This window comes from Chaetomium fimeti, assembly GCF_033439085.1.
Source record: "Chaetomium fimeti strain CBS 168.71 chromosome Unknown B0H64scaffold_3, whole genome shotgun sequence".
NCBI lineage: Eukaryota > Fungi > Ascomycota > Sordariomycetes > Sordariales > Chaetomiaceae > Chaetomium > Chaetomium fimeti.
In genome coordinates this window covers 1,090,719-1,105,222 of record NW_026944331.1, presented here as the reverse complement: position 1 = coordinate 1,105,222, position 14,504 = coordinate 1,090,719, and the positions used below count along the sequence as shown (strand labels likewise).

Below are 14,504 nucleotides of genomic sequence, written 5' to 3'. Positions count from 1 at the left end.
ATCTCTATCACCGACTGAGCCCTAACTCAACATACCTCCCATCAATCCTCATCATCCGCCTTATTCCCCCTATTCTTCCCCCTCCCCTTGTTCCCCCCCTTAAAGTGCTTCTTCCCCGACGCGAGCTGCACATCCTTAGGATCAATCCCCTTCTCCAACGCAACCATGGTCTTCAATTTCCGGCCGCTCAGCTGCTTGCCCTCCATCTCGGCGACGCCTTGCTGCGAGTACTTGTAGTTGAACGGTCTGGAGAGGTGGCCGGCGCTGCCCTGGCCGGGCTTGAAGAACGCCTTGTCGAGCCTCTCCGACTTGGCTCCGCGCGGAAGCGGGAGCATGTCGGACAACGTGGACGCAGTGTCGTCGGCGTCGATGGACAGCTCCTCCAACGCCGCGGCCGCGGCCGCCTGCCGCTTGGCCGGGAGGTGCGCGACGTCGTACAGCTCGCGGTTGAACTCCTGGGCATCCTCGATGTCCGGGGGCGGGGTGACATAGAGCAGCTTGCCGCTGACGTAGTCCTTGAGGACATACCTCGCGGCACGCGACCTGTCGGGTTGGCCTAGACCTTGCGTCATGAATCCCCTGTGGCGAGCGTACGCGCTGAGCAACTCGTCGCCAGTGGGTATCCCGGTGCCCCCTTCCTCCAAAGGCCGCGTGCGTATTTGGATACCGTAAATAGCCTCGATGAATGCACGCGGGATTCTAGTGGCGACAAGTGTGCCGGGCCCACTGTACTCCCGCAATTGGTCGATGGGGAGGACACCATTGACGACCAGTTCGGCCTTGGTGTTGGCAAAGTTGGGGAACACAAGACCAGGGCAATCGCACAGAATGATTTTGTCGCTGTAGTGGATAGTCTGGAAGTGCTTTGTCTTTCCGGGAGTCGCCGAGACCGAAACCTTGTGGGCTCCGAGAAGCGCGTTAATCGTTGATGATTTTCCGACGTTGGGGTAGCCGACGAGTCCAACTTGGAATTTGTGTTCGGGTCCTGGTACGAGTTAGCGTTGAAGGCACTCTGATATCAGATAATTACTCACCTGCGTCTTCGGGCGCGTAGCTAAGGAGCATGCCCTCCAACTCGTCAACTGTCAAAATCCTCGTGTCCGCTTCACCGTCCTCCTCCTGTTCGGCACCCTCTTCATCGGGATCATTCTCGTTGTCTTCATTTGATTCGCCTTGTTTCAGGGGCGCACCACTTCCGCTTGGGCCGGCCCCCTCTTCCTCCTCATCCTCCTCCCCCTCGGATCCTTGGGCTTCCAGCATCTCCTTAGCCAGTTGAGCCGAAAAGAACCGATAGGCAATCCCAGCGCCCTTCAGGTAGTTGGCCCACGCTTTCCTTTGCGTGTAGGTCATCATATCGGCCTTGTTGATGAGCAACAGATTCTCCTTCTTCGGATCAACGTCCTTGACGTACGCCTCGAGATCTTCGGACCGGAACATGAGGGGGTTCCTGGCATCGACGATCTGAATGACCAGATCGGACCGCTCGATGACTCTCCACAGCTGCCTCCAGACCTCGAGGTTGCGCTCGAACGGCGTCATCAAGAGATCTTGCGTCTCCTGGAGCTCCGCCAGGCCCTTCCGCCACTGAAGAAAGCCCTCGCGCTCTAGCCGACCGAGTTCTTCGGGGGTTGTCGACGCATCCCATTGCGGCCTCCTGGGTACGGTAAGGCGGGACTTGTGTTCCTTCTGTTTCCCAAGTACCACCCTTTCCTCAGCCGCAGAGAGGAGGTAGGGGTTGCGCTGGTCGGTGTGGATGATCTTGACATTGTTCGTCTTCTCGGCTGTAAAATCGGTCCCGGCAAGCTCGGCGGTAGCCAAGAACTCGTCCAGGGCGCCCTGCTCGGTGACGGAGCGCATCTTGACCCAACCCGCCTCTTCCCTGTCGTTGGTGATGTATTCTTGACCCGTCGCATGGTCGATACGTGTGACTGCGCCAACTCGTTTTCGGTCGCCGCCTTTACCCCCCGCCAAACCGATCCTTCATCAGCGAATTGCCGAGGCCGACCGACTTCTTGGACTTTGCGAGCACCATGATGGGCAATGGGCCGTTCGGCTATGGTCTTGCTACAGTCGGTGTTCAGTAAAACAGCACTATTTACCGTGCTTTTTAGTTGTAAAGTTGAAAACGAAAGCCACCGTCGCAAAGGGCGGGGTGTTTGATGTTGGGGGTTGCTGATAAATACAGAGTAGAGGGGCAAATTTGCTGGTATTTGGCTGGGCGGTGCAGGGAGTCACGGCTTGGAAAAGTTGCCTCTGGAATTCCTATTTACTTTTCTGTAGTATGAGAAAATATGTCGTAAAATTGTAGGTTGCTTAAAAGCAGGTTTATCCATGGATCCAGTTCGTTGATATCTACAAGACTCATGAGCAGCAAGCTTCCGTATTCCTGCCGTTGTCGAATTGTATCATGTCGTGTGAGCCAAGTGTAATTATTTCGTACCGTCATGTATTTCGGCTGGTGGCGACCCTATCGATAAGATAAGAACTTTTTACCCCACCAAAGTTTTCATGTGCTGATTTGCGCACACAGCACAGGGCACCTCGTTCACCGAGGACCCGGGCAGTAACGAGGTCATTGTGATGTCCATGATGGACTAAGTGGTAAATCCAGCACGCACACACTCAAACACACCCGCACAATTTACGCTATCCTCAACATTTTCATCTACCCATATACCCAACACCATCTTTTCATCAATCTGTAACCAAAATGGCGAAAGGAAAGTGGATGTACGCACTCCCCGCAATCCCTTTCCCATTAAATCGCATCCATCTGACCTTTCTCTCAATCGCAGCGACAAAAAGACAGCGACGCACTTCACGCTCGTGCATCGCCCGCAAAATGACCCTCTCATCCACGACGAGTCGGCACCAGCCATGGTGCTCAACCCGACGCAGCGGGCCAACAAATCGTCGCGGGGCGAGGGGCTGAGCGACCTGGCGTCGGATCTCGGGTCGGACGCCATGAGCATACGCGACAACGAGGGCGAGGCCGCTAACTATGGCGTCTACTTCGACGACACCGAGTACGACTACATGCAGCACCTGCGCGACCTAGGCCAGGGGACCGGCGACGCTGTCTTCGTCGAGGCCGACCCCGTCGGCAACAAGGGCAAGGGCAAGGGCAAGCCGCAGCAGTCGCTCGACGACGCCCTGCGGCAACTGGACCTGAAGAACCAGAGCGAGGATTTGCTGGATGACGAACTGCTACCGAGCAAGAACCTGCAGCGGCTGACGTACCAGGCGCAGCAGAACGTGCCCGATGCGATTGCGGGGTTCCAGCCGGACATGGACCCGCGGTTGCGAGAGGTGCTGGAGGCGCTCGAGGACGAGGCGTACGTGGATGAGGATGCCGGGGAGGATGTTTTCCAGGAGCTGGCTGTGGATGGGCAGGAGCTGAGCAAGTACGAGTTTGAGGAGGCGTACGATGACTTCGAGGATGACGACGAGGGGTGGGAGTCAGACCGCACGGTGAAGGCGGCCGGGGAGAATTCCAAGGAGGATGGCGTGCCGCAGCTTACCGACACAAGCGGGGCACAAGCCGGTGAGGGCGGGTCGGACGACTGGATGGCGGAGTTCAACAAGTTCAAGACCGATCAAAAGGCGGAGAAGAAGCCCCGAGAGGCCGCTGCGCCGTCCGAGCTGCAGTCGTCAATATGGACGACGACAACAAACGGTGGGCGGAAAAAGACAAGGAAAGGTGCCATGACGAATCCGTCCGCATACTCGATGACATCATCTTCTCTCGTAAGGACAGAGCAGCTGGGCATCCTCGATGCGCGGTTCGAGAAGATCGAAGAGCAGTACAATGGCGACATGGAAGACACAGCCTCCGTGTCAGCGGTATCGACCATGTCGACGGTGCAGGGGAATACACGGCAAGACTTCGATGGCATGCTGGACGAGTTCCTCGGCGACTACTCCATGTTCGGCAAGAAGCGGGTGAAGAAGGGCAAGTGGAAGAACGGGCTGGAGCAGTTCGACGAGATCAGGCGAGAGCTAGGGCCGCCCATCATCCCAGCAAAGTACAAATAGGGTCTGATCTAGGACGCCAAATCCAAATTGAAATTCCAAAACAAATTGACACCATATATCCGTACAGATGCTTTGTGCTATAAGGCAACGCTGCCGCCTCCCACGTCACACCCAAAAACATATCTCAAATCAACAGCCCATGTACCATCCCAAACTACTCACCCCCTCCTCCAGCGCCTCCACCTCCCCACTCGGACCCAACTCCCCCAACAACTTCCTCACCACCTCCACATCCGTCACCTCCCAAAACCGCCTCACCCCCTCCACAAACCGTTCCGCCGCCAGGTCCACATTCCCCTCCTCCTCGGCGGCAAAGCAGATCCGCTGGTACCGCCAGCCGTCCTCTTGGCGCACCTCATCGTTGGCGCTGAACATGGAGCCCGTGGCGACCAGCACGAGGAAGGGCTTGGTCGTCAGCCAGACCATCAGCGCGGCCGACAGGGCGGGCCCGTCCAGCACAAGAGGCGGGGACTGCGGGCTGCTCGGGCACGCGGCCTGCCACAGCGGGTGCGTCTCGAGGTGCAGGCGCAGCCACACGAACATGCCGCCGCGCGGCCAGCGGAAGGTGTAGAGCGGGGTTTTGGTCACGGCGAGGGGCGCCCACTCCGAGTCTGGGTCGGACCGGGACGAGAGGGGGGCGGGGGCGGTGGTGATCAGGGTGGCGCCGGCGTCGAGGGTGCGGCACATGCGCACGACGCGCCGCTCGTAGGTGCCGCGCAGGCCCTCCAGCCAGCGTACCCAGCCCGAAGTGTCCCAGCCGGTGAAGGCGGCGCGCTCGCGCGGGGAGCGCAGGAGGGCGAAGGCCGAGCGGGCGCGTTGGTTGGGGGTGTTGGATCCGCTGCTGTTGCTGCCGAGGACTAGCTCGGAGATTAGACCCTGCACGAAGCCTGATGGTTGTTGCGTTGTTGACTCGTTGATGCGCTCGAAGCGTTCGACTAGCGCGGGCTGTGCGGTGATCCAGCCCAGGCGGCAGCCCGGCGCAACTGTCTTGGAGAAGGTGTCCAGGCGTATCACGCGGCCGTCGGTGTCGAGGGATAGGAAAGACGGCGTGAGCGAGTCGAGGAAGGGGTAGCCGGAGGAGCGGGCGGACTTAGGGGTGGTGGAGGCGGTGGGCGGGGGGAGGCCGCGGGATTTGGCTTCTTCGACGGCGGCGGAGGGGAATTGGAGGTACCAGTACGGCTCGTCCTCGACAATGATCACGTCGTACTTGCTGCAGACGGCGTAGATTTCCTTCTTGCGCTCGACGGACAGGACGATACCCGTGGGGTTGTGGCCGAGGCTGGGAGGGGTCAGCGTGGAATGGGGGGGAACCGAAGATTGGCTGGGGCTTACGTGACAGTGTACATGAGATGCGGCCGCTTTCCCTTGGAAGGATCCCAGTTGGCCAGGACATCCTCCAGCCCGCCTGGTCCTTTCACTGCCATGCCGGATGCATTCGATTTTACAGTGACGACTTGCACGCCATGGGGCTGGGCCTGGTTGAGGATGTTGGTGTACACGAACGGCTCGCAAAGAAGACCCGGCCGATCGGTAATATCATTAACACCCTCGGTCCACTGGTCAACGAGCAGGTCCAGGGTCTTGGAGAAGCCATCGGTCGAGCCGCAGGTCAAGACCACATCAGGCCCACCCTTATACGGAGTGTCTTGTTGCAGATTTTCGCGGGTGAACTGGCGCACCCATGACAACAGTGGTGGGTAGCCCGCGGCGAGACCGTACTGTAAAACCGTGGTAACGTCAATCTTCTTCGATGGGTCACTCTCGTCCGCTGCCTTGGGCACCACGATGTGGGTGGCTGCCGCGGAATCCGAGGATGATGTTGATGACGTAGCAGTCTCACCGGGGTGGTTTGGCGACGGCGTCCACCTCTCTGGCTTTGCTGCTTGTGCTTCTAACGTATCGAAGGGGAAGAAGTCGGCATTGGGGAGGCCTAGTAGGTGGGATTGAGTGAGTTCTGGGAGCCATTGAGACGAATTGAGCATTGAAGTTGGATGTAACACGAACCGCCAGCCATGTTTAAGATGCCCGGGATCTGAAAGAACTTGTACGCCTCCTTGATCTTGGAGGGCATCCGCCGCTTGGTGACGGCGGAGTAGTGGTGGCTAAGGTCCAGTGGTGCCGGCTTCTCACGGCGGCCGAGCCGGACACGGCGATGAGAGGTGAAGGTGTCCATAGTTATTGTGAGCTCCGTATCAATACTGTGAACTACCTAGGTAAATAATGATAAAAATGTTGCGATTGAGTCTTGCTATGTTGTGATGTGGTTGATGAAACAGGCCAATTTTCAAGAAACAAACTACTTAGAGTACTGTGTGAGGTCCATTGCCGGGAAGGACAACCTCCACCAAACAAACATGGAATGAGATTGGGGCCGTCCGCCCGTCCCGACTGCCGCCAGAACGGAACCCTGAGTCCGAGACGGAGACATGCTTATAAATCGCCGGGGCCCGGGGCATCCAAGAAACCGTTATCGCTACCAGCATGGTGGGCGGGAAGGAAGGATCCATGCCATGGACTGATTCCAGAATTGATGAACCCGCGTGTCCACTAACCCCACTTGGAAGTCCAGGCCCGGGGTACCTCCCGTATTCAGTGCCTCGGCAGAGAAGGAGCCAAAGTTCCAGGTTTTATTGTGCCACAGGGCCACCTTTGTAGTTACTGTGTGCGAGGTATGGCCGATTCTACTTGTATATACCTATATGGGAATTACGGACCTCTGGTGTAACGTATCACCAGCTGAGACCACCGAAACCGCTCAGCCGGGTCTCCGATCCGGTGTTCACTCCGATGTTCCGGATATAACTCACTCACTTCAGTGCCGATCGCCGCGCCACCGGAAGCCGAGCTGAGTGAGACATGCATGCGGCTCCGGCCTAAGTGTGACATACATGCCTCAGTTTATTTAACCTTGCGCCATCCCGGCCAACTAACCAAGGCAATTGTTGTTTAGTTATTCTACGGGAAAATGGCATGGGATTTAGTTTCCGTCTTGGTCTGGCGAGTATTTAAAGCCAAGCTCCTCAAGAGTCCTGGCTCTCCGCCCGTCCAGCTCGAACTGCAACTTGGCCTTGAAGTAAATCTTCCTTTGCCAGAGCAATTCTGGATTCCAACGCGGCGGTTCTTTCCCCGGCGTCCCTGACCGTGTAATCCAGTCATGTACTGAATTGATATAACCACCATCATTGCCCTCCGGCCAAACGTGGAATTTGGGGCCCCGTTTTCCTGCCTCCTCGGCTTCCCATTGCCTCATCTCCTCCACCGACGGCAGCTCTAGGAGATTCGCCCATGTTCTCGAGAACACAGCCGCCTGGCTCTCGGAAAACATAAATGGGACTACCTTGACCGGCAGCCTTGGGAACACCAAGGTTGGGTGGTCAATGTGGAACAGTTCCTGGTACAGGTCGTGCACTCTACGCCCGTCTGTTAGCAACGGTGGGTCGAGGGAGCGGAGGAACGGGAAGTCGAAGAGATAGCCGGTGCCGTAGAGGATCGCGTCGATATCTTTCTCGATTCTCCCGTCCTGGAACCGGACACCTCGTTCTTCCGGCAAGAACTCCTCGATAACAGGAAACTCTTCGGCACCGGCATACCCCAGGTTGGCTGGCGGCGTAGGCCGTCGCACCGATATCAGCAGCGGTTTCTGGCAGACGCCACTGATCTGCGCTCCAATATCGAGCCCGGATGCGGAATTCCCAACTATGACGACCTTTTTACCGGTGAATCTCTCTGGACTCCGGTAGTTCTTGGAGTGAGAGATAACACCGGGGTGTACCTTGTGGAATTCCCTTATTCCCTTGATGTCGGGGATGTAAACGGCAGTGTAATGGCCAGATCCAACGACGACGGCATCATATGTTGCCCCCGTCGTCTTGCCCGTGAGGAGGCACACCGTGTCCACGTCCCACTGATCCTTTCCGTCGACCACCCTCAAGCGAACGTCCTTCACCTGGGTCGAAAACTGTATGAGGTGCCGGATATCTTCGGCGTATCCGACCACATACTCCTGAATGTCTTCCCGAGAGGGGAAAACGAGCGCATCCTCCTTCATCGGAAAATCCGAGTACTTCATAAGAGAGCGAGGTATGTTGGTGTGCAGGACCTCATACATGGGCGAGGGGAAGACGGGCGCCTCTGCTTCACCTTGGAACGGCAGAGGCGGATCCGGAGGACAGTCGGGGCTCGTTTGAGGCACATGCACCGACTCCGAAGGCCTGGGACCGTAATTCCATACCCCGCCGACTTCGGACTGCTGCTCAAAAATGTCGATTTTATCAAAAACCTTTTGAGCGACCAAGTACTTGGCCGATGCAAGCGCACAAGGTCCGGCACCAATGATGGCAACGCTTTTAACGTCGAAGCGATCAGATTGTTGAGAACCCATGATGGCGCAAAAGAAGGAAGGTTTCATGTAAGGTTTAAAACGATTGACAACAGTTCAGAACTGGCCCATTCCATGTTGGGCAGATTTGCCATCACGAAGCCCAATGGTTGGTGTTGAGGGGCAGAACGGGCCGAAGAAATGGTGGGGCAAATATGGAACTTCGCTGGGGGGTAATATACCGTCTCGTAAATTACCGACTTCCATCTCGGTGCTTCTTGGCAGGTTCCCCACCGCCTTCTGTTCTGAGCCTGGGTTGACCAGGGTGAGCGGCTGTTGGAGCTCCCCTTCCATCGCGTCGCTGCCGTCATTGGAGCTTCCATGCCGCGCTTTCTGCGAGCGAAGCTCCGAAGCACATCAACAGCGCAAACCAGCAGCTGTCGGGATCGAAGCGCTCACACTGTGGCGTCACCCTTGAAATTGACTTTCACACTCCTTCTTCTCTCCACCGCACAACACGGCATCAACCGCAACCGGCAAATGACAATTTCACAAAGTCCTTTTGGCAACACCAAATTGATGCCATAGTTCGTTGTAATCCTCTCCCTGCCCGGTTACCTTGCAACATGGCGACGGCCAACGGCAATAGCGTCGCCCCTTTGGCTTCGCTGTCTGCGACTCCAATTGCACAGTTAAATCCCGATTTGCCCAATCAAGCCTCGCGCTCCGTCCGCGGCGAGGTCACCATTACCTGGCCTTACAATTCCGTCACCAAGAAACTCGCCTTTCTAATCGCTGAGCCCGACGTGCGCCTCCGCCGCGCGAAGGGGCAAATACGGATAGAACTTCACGGGCCAAGCGCGAAAGCTGCTTCTGAAAGCGGACTCGGGGCCAGCGATGAACTACTCTTCAGCTTGGCTGGCGCAGAATGGTCCAAGGATGCCTCTCCCGGACGCATCCCGGGCGCCAGAGTGGAATGGCAGCTGCAGTTCAACCAGAAACTCGCCCTCCAGGTTCGTATTCAGGGTAGAGACCCTTTCTCGGTTCTGACCCCTTTCTAGGTCAAGTTCGGTGAGACGGGCGAGATAAAGCACATCAACATCGACGGTCCCACGGCCGAACAACCGGACGACCTGATGACCGAAGCGCCGAGGATAGCCACACCCGAACCGGAACCGACCTTGCCCGAAATCCCAACCACCGTCCGCAAAATATCCGAATTCACGGCGAACGAATACCACTCGCCGGCCTTTGTTAAACGCGCCCGCCTTTCGTATGGCGCCCTGTTTGAGGGCGGTTTCGACATTTTCGAGGAGGATGGTGGAGTCAAGGGCAGAGGCCGAAAGAGGACCCGGTTTGGTCGCGACAGCAGCGCGTGGCGTTACAGCAGTCAGTCGCCGAGCCCTGAGCGTGATACGTCAGTCTCGGACGCCATGGACGAGGATCCGTTGGAAGACGCCACCCCTCGGTCGCAGCCCAAGCCGCAGATGGCGGATGAGGGTTGCCAGACCGTCGAGGCCGAGACGGAAACAAGTGATGCCACCCTTCCGAGATGGGAAAAGATTCCGGTTCCGCCAGAGACTCCGACTCCCCTCTCCCGGAAACCCTCAGTTGCTCCTACCCAAAGACAGCAAACTGCAACTCCTGAGCTCATACCTGTCACCACTATTGCTCAAGATGAACCGAGCCCTGCGGTACAGCAACAAGCCATTGATATACCCTCGGAGGAACCCGTCTCAGCTACAGAGTCAGCACTTGCGGCGGAACCCGATCGGCCATCACCTTGGCCACCGACCGGAGGGGAAGAGCCCCAAGAGCAGTCCCGCGCAACGGATTCCCAGCAAAATATGCCGGCGGAAAGCAACGCCGAAACAGCCACAAGTGCTCTGTTCGGTCCGAGATCCTTTACCTCCAGCTTCTCTTCTTTCGGTGCCAGTGCGCCCGCTCGAGTAGAGACAAACCTAAGTCTAGCTGAGCAGGTCAGATTCGGCTTTTCCCATATACCACAAACAACACGTTCTCCGTCTCCACAAAAGCCCGAGCCTGCCCCCGAGACGACCTTTCACCAGCAAGACCCATACCCGATGGCCTTCCTTGATAACGCACCGGCCCTCCCCAAACGTACCGAGATGGATACCTACCCCAATGCAGTGGGCGAAGAGGAAGAGGTGGGTGTACAAGGCGAAACCATGCCTCCAGAGCCGCCCGCGGTTGAAATCTTTGGCGAGGGCCAATGGGAGATGTCGACACAGCCCCCGCACTACAATATGATCGAAGGCGGCCATTTCGGTGCAGATACTCTCGGTGAAGGGACACGAGTCACAGCTGGGCAGCCTTCGCTTCATGCGGACAACATTTCCCCAGGTGCGGTGCCAGAGGGCTTTGCCAGCTATGGGCATGAGAATATGCTCGACAGACATCAGGAGCAACCGCTACAGCCAGCATTGCCGCACGAGGATGAGCCTCTCGTAGAAAATGAGGACACGATCAGTGAAGACGAGGTCGGCGTTGAAGAAGAGAAGGATGAAGACGCTGAATCCGACGAATATGCCTATGGTGAGCAAGTCGAAGAGGGAGACTACGACCAACGCAACTATGATATCCCCTCTGATGATGAAGACGACCTCTCGGAAGAAGACGAGGAGGTTGAACTGGAGACAGAGGCGCGTTATGGCAATGGCGAGACGTACGATGAGGATGGCGAAGGTGAAGAGTGGGACGAGGAGGAAGATTACGAGAGCGAGGAGGAGGATTACGAAGAGGAGGAGGACGACGACGACGACGTGAGCCGCTACCAACCCAGGAGACCTGCTGCGCCAGCGCCGACAGGGGAACCCGTCGTTATCAGCCTACTCTCCGATTCTGAGGATGAGGACGAGCCTGTCCCGCAACCGAGACAACCCGCGCCTACTCCCCAAACGGCACATGCTCCGCCACCCGCGGAAAGCTCGGAAGCAGCATCCAGTCCAAAACGCGAGGACTTCCCGGGCGTGCTGAAAACGATAGAAACAAACAACACAGGGGAGGAGCGGGCTCCCACCGCCATCTTCGCCCAAACCGATGTTTTTGACTTCGCTGCCCGTGGAAGCTCCAATATCATCCAGCGTCCAACAGCGCCATCGGCAGGCCCGGATGCCAACACTGGAACTCCACAATTTACCACCCAATTTCCCGGCTCATTTGAAGTGTCTAGCGCCCGCGATGAGTCTTATATTTCACACCCCGAGGTTGCGCCCAGTGAAGGCTCGTTGGCCCTTCCCTTTGTCTCGGAAACGAAACCTCCGCCTGCGCCGAGCGAAACGTCTTCGGAAGGCCTTTTTATCTCACAAATCCGCTCTCGGTCCCCTGTTGCAGAGGACCAGCAATCTGACGCGGACTCCACCGACGAGCCCGAGCGGACTACCGAAGGCTCTACAGATGGTGACACGGAGCCGGGGGCTGAGAAAGCGAGGGCCCAAGATGAATTCTCGAACGTGGAGGAACCCGAGGAGGATGAAGCCGCCACCCCGACAGCAAAACTCGAGGACGATGATACTAGCCTACCCGATGCAGATGACTCGTCCTTCTCTAGTCAGGTTGAAATGCCCGAGGTAGACGAAGCCGCCACCCCGCCAGCCGAACCCCGAGACGATGATACCAGCCTATCTGACGCAGATAATCTGTCCTTTTCTAGTCAGGTTGAAGTGCTCGAGGAGGACGAGGCTCCCATCCCGCCAGCCAAATCCCGAGATGATGATAGTGATCTGCCCGATGCAAATGATCTGTCCTTCTCCAGCCAGATCGAGATGCCCGAGGAGTTCGGGGAGAGCGAGGATGAATACATGAGCGTGGACGAAAACGTCCCGTCCAACAAGGCCGCCACCGTGGACGCTGTTATTTCAACTCTTGAGGTCGAAGAGGTCATTTCTGAGGAAGACGTCGAGATGGTTGATGCCATCTCAGCACGGGTGGAGTCGGCTTCCCCAGAGAAGGTGGCTTTAAGCCCTTCACGTGAAGGCTTGGGTGAGACGTCGGTTGTTTCTAGCCTTGTGATCACCGAAGTCACGCCAGAAGTCGTCCCCACTGCTGCTGCTGATGGACCTCTTCCGGATGTTGATACTTCTGAACAACAACAACGAGAGCAACAAGTCCCGCCACCTATTTCAGTTGATCGAGAGCTGGCCGCGGCGGAATCGCTACAGCAGATGGCGGAGGATGTGGCTGATAGTGCGGCTGGTATTTCTGGGGCAGCGGCTGAAAGCCAAGAAGAAGCAGCTTTCACTTTCAGTTTCGAAACCCAGGTCGACTTCGCGGCTCCGAAGGTGCCCGAGCTCTCTCAAGAGTCTCCTCTTGAAAGCCCCGTTGAGGATGCGGTTACATCACCAGTGGGATCCCAGCCTGAGACTGGCGAAAGTTTCGTCGTGGATGGCGGGATTAGCAACGAGGCAGATGGTGTTAGCGCGTCGCCTGTGGAAACATCCGCTGAGGCTCAGACTAGCGATGTTCTGGACGCGGAACTCCAAGCTCAACCGCCCACAGTGGTGACGCCGGATGGAATTCCCGGAGAGGATGAAGCAGAGCATCTCATGGAGACCGAAAAATCTCAACAAACACAGGAGGAAGCCGAAACAGTTCAACAACCTTCATCCCCAACAGCAGAAGACCTCGAGGATGAAACAATGATTCTAGAGCAACTTACCCAGGAGCAACAGCAATCTTTCGAGGCAGAAGCCGCCGAATATCAAAGCCGAGTCCGCTCAACCACTCCCGACCTTAGCGTTCAACTGGCCCGTCAAGCCGTGGCATCCAAGCGTCACAAAAAGGCCGCTGCGGAGCCCGTCCGAACCAGCGCCCGGCTCAACCGCGCGCGGTCCAGCAGTCTCCGATCAAACGGCACCAACGGCACACCAGAGAAAGAAAAAGCCAAGGAAGAAGACAACAGCGTCACGCTCGCCAGGGCAGCCCTAGCCTCACCCTCCAAGCGTGTCACCGATGCCGCAACCGAAGCCGACGGCACCACCACCGCCCCAACCACATCCGCCACCACGGCAACGGCGCTCAAAGCCGACCTCACCAAGCGCCTGCGCACCGAGCTACCGGAGTGCGTCGCGCTCAAGTCGCTGCGCACGCACCTCGACAAGTTCCCCAACGTCGTCGCCGTCGTCACCTCGTCGCCGCCCACCCAGCCGGCCCGCGCCAAGGGCGGGCCCCGCGAGTACTTCATGTCCTTCCGCGTCACCGACCCCTCCGCCGCCCCCAGCGCCGTCGTCGAGGTCCACCTCTACCGCCCCCACAAGGACTCGCTCCCCGTCGTCCGCCCGGGCGACGTCGTGCTGCTGCAGCGCTTTCAGGTCAAGGCGCTGAGCAAGAGGGGGTGGGGGCTGCGCACGGGCATGGATAGTGCGTGGGCTGTGTGGGAGGGTGGTGGTGGTGGTGGTCATGGCGGCGGTGATGGGCGTGGTGAGGGTGAGGGTGATGGTGTCGGGGATAGTGGGGCGAGTCCGACGCCGGCGCCGCAGATCAAGGGTCCGCCGGTGGAGGACTGGGAGGCTTATGTTGGGTATGTGGGCAAGTTGCGGGAGTGGTTTGCGCTGGTGGTGGGGGATGCTGCGGCCAGGGGGAAGCTGGAGAGGGCGGACCGGAAGATGGCTGAGGCGAAGTAACTACTGACTCGGTACGTGCTTCGCAAATGGGCTGGATTGGACTTTTCAGGGGGGTGGGAAGGAAAGGGATTTGGGGGCGTTGAGTTGGGCATAGCGATAGGTTAGTGACATGGCATAACTATGGGTTCTGTGTAATGGGGGCTGAAAGGGCGGTCGGGTTGCTCGAGCAGCAGTCGGCTAGCCAGGTAGATCAAAATACTTTATATAAATAATGGCTATCGACCACTGCGTCACATCCGAGGCGATCCCGCCATCGATATCGTAGGAGTCTGAGCAACAATTACTGCTCTGTGTACGGCCATGGGTAACCTAGGGCTACATTCTATACCCCAAACCGCTCGCTGTCTAGGAAACTCTCTGCCTTGACGAGATACTCTCATCCCCCTTCAAGTTAACGATCCAAACAAATTTCAATGGTAAGCAGCATAGCATCGGTATGTCACTTGTCAAAGGAGGGATGCAATATTCTGAAACGAAACACCATGTATATTCACCCCCAACTTGTCTCA

General features: G+C 57.5%; 5 protein-coding genes across 5 annotated transcripts; 2 read left to right on the top strand and 3 right to left on the bottom strand.

Moving 5' to 3' along the window:
- Nucleotides 1–2: 2 nt before the first annotated feature.
- Nucleotides 3–2,044, bottom strand: B0H64DRAFT_113268 (uncharacterized protein). The gene is made up of 2 exons (XM_062797826.1): nucleotides 1,035–2,044; nucleotides 3–985 (listed from the first exon to the last, which is right to left on the bottom strand). The coding sequence occupies exons 1-2, from the start codon at nucleotides 1,855–1,857 to the stop codon at nucleotides 42–44; spliced, it is 1,767 nt and encodes a 588-aa protein (XP_062660420.1). The 5' UTR covers nucleotides 1,858–2,044; the 3' UTR covers nucleotides 3–41.
- Nucleotides 2,045–2,535: 491 nt separating this feature from the next.
- On the top strand, nucleotides 2,536–4,099 carry B0H64DRAFT_113252 (Low temperature viability protein). Its single transcript, XM_062797825.1, has one exon. It carries the CDS (start codon nucleotides 2,878–2,880, stop codon nucleotides 4,033–4,035), a length of 1,158 nt encoding a protein of 385 aa, XP_062660419.1. The 5' UTR covers nucleotides 2,536–2,877; the 3' UTR covers nucleotides 4,036–4,099.
- Nucleotides 4,100–6,301, bottom strand: B0H64DRAFT_113251 (pyridoxal phosphate-dependent transferase). Its single transcript, XM_062797824.1, has 3 exons — nucleotides 6,040–6,301; nucleotides 5,368–5,965; nucleotides 4,100–5,314 (listed from the first exon to the last, which is right to left on the bottom strand). Exons 1-3 carry the CDS (start codon nucleotides 6,206–6,208, stop codon nucleotides 4,165–4,167), a joined length of 1,917 nt encoding a protein of 638 aa, XP_062660418.1. The 5' UTR covers nucleotides 6,209–6,301; the 3' UTR covers nucleotides 4,100–4,164.
- A 408-nt stretch (nucleotides 6,302–6,709) lies between these two features.
- B0H64DRAFT_390684 (uncharacterized protein) lies at nucleotides 6,710–8,521 on the bottom strand. The gene has a single exon (XM_062803417.1). It carries the CDS (start codon nucleotides 8,441–8,443, stop codon nucleotides 7,013–7,015), a length of 1,431 nt encoding a protein of 476 aa, XP_062660417.1. The 5' UTR covers nucleotides 8,444–8,521; the 3' UTR covers nucleotides 6,710–7,012.
- A 243-nt stretch (nucleotides 8,522–8,764) lies between these two features.
- B0H64DRAFT_423265 (uncharacterized protein) lies at nucleotides 8,765–14,236 on the top strand. The gene is made up of 2 exons (XM_062805601.1): nucleotides 8,765–9,366; nucleotides 9,415–14,236. The coding sequence occupies exons 1-2, from the start codon at nucleotides 8,980–8,982 to the stop codon at nucleotides 13,993–13,995; spliced, it is 4,968 nt and encodes a 1,655-aa protein (XP_062660416.1). The 5' UTR covers nucleotides 8,765–8,979; the 3' UTR covers nucleotides 13,996–14,236.
- Nucleotides 14,237–14,504: the final 268 nt, after the last annotated feature.

Excerpts from the sequence above, each read along its gene's own strand:
- B0H64DRAFT_423265 (XM_062805601.1), top strand. The coding sequence starts at position 8,980 with ATGGCGACGGCCAACGGCAATAGCGTCGCCCCTTTGGCTTCGCTGTCT. Across the intron at positions 9,367-9,414 it reads ACCAGAAACTCGCCCTCCAG|GTCAAGTTCGGTGAGACGGG; the intron begins GTTCGTATTCAG and ends ACCCCTTTCTAG.
- B0H64DRAFT_113251 (XM_062797824.1), bottom strand. The coding sequence starts at position 6,208 with ATGGACACCTTCACCTCTCATCGCCGTGTCCGGCTCGGCCGCCGTGAG. Across the intron at positions 5,966-6,039 it reads CATCTTAAACATGGCTGGCG|GCCTCCCCAATGCCGACTTC; the intron begins GTTCGTGTTACA and ends CCCACCTACTAG. Across the intron at positions 5,315-5,367 it reads CATCTCATGTACACTGTCAC|CCTCGGCCACAACCCCACGG; the intron begins GTAAGCCCCAGC and ends GACCCCTCCCAG.
- B0H64DRAFT_113252 (XM_062797825.1), top strand. The coding sequence starts at position 2,878 with ATGGTGCTCAACCCGACGCAGCGGGCCAACAAATCGTCGCGGGGCGAG.
- B0H64DRAFT_113268 (XM_062797826.1), bottom strand. The coding sequence starts at position 1,857 with ATGCGCTCCGTCACCGAGCAGGGCGCCCTGGACGAGTTCTTGGCTACC. Across the intron at positions 986-1,034 it reads CTACGCGCCCGAAGACGCAG|GACCCGAACACAAATTCCAA; the intron begins GTGAGTAATTAT and ends AACTCGTACCAG.
- B0H64DRAFT_390684 (XM_062803417.1), bottom strand. The coding sequence starts at position 8,443 with ATGAAACCTTCCTTCTTTTGCGCCATCATGGGTTCTCAACAATCTGAT.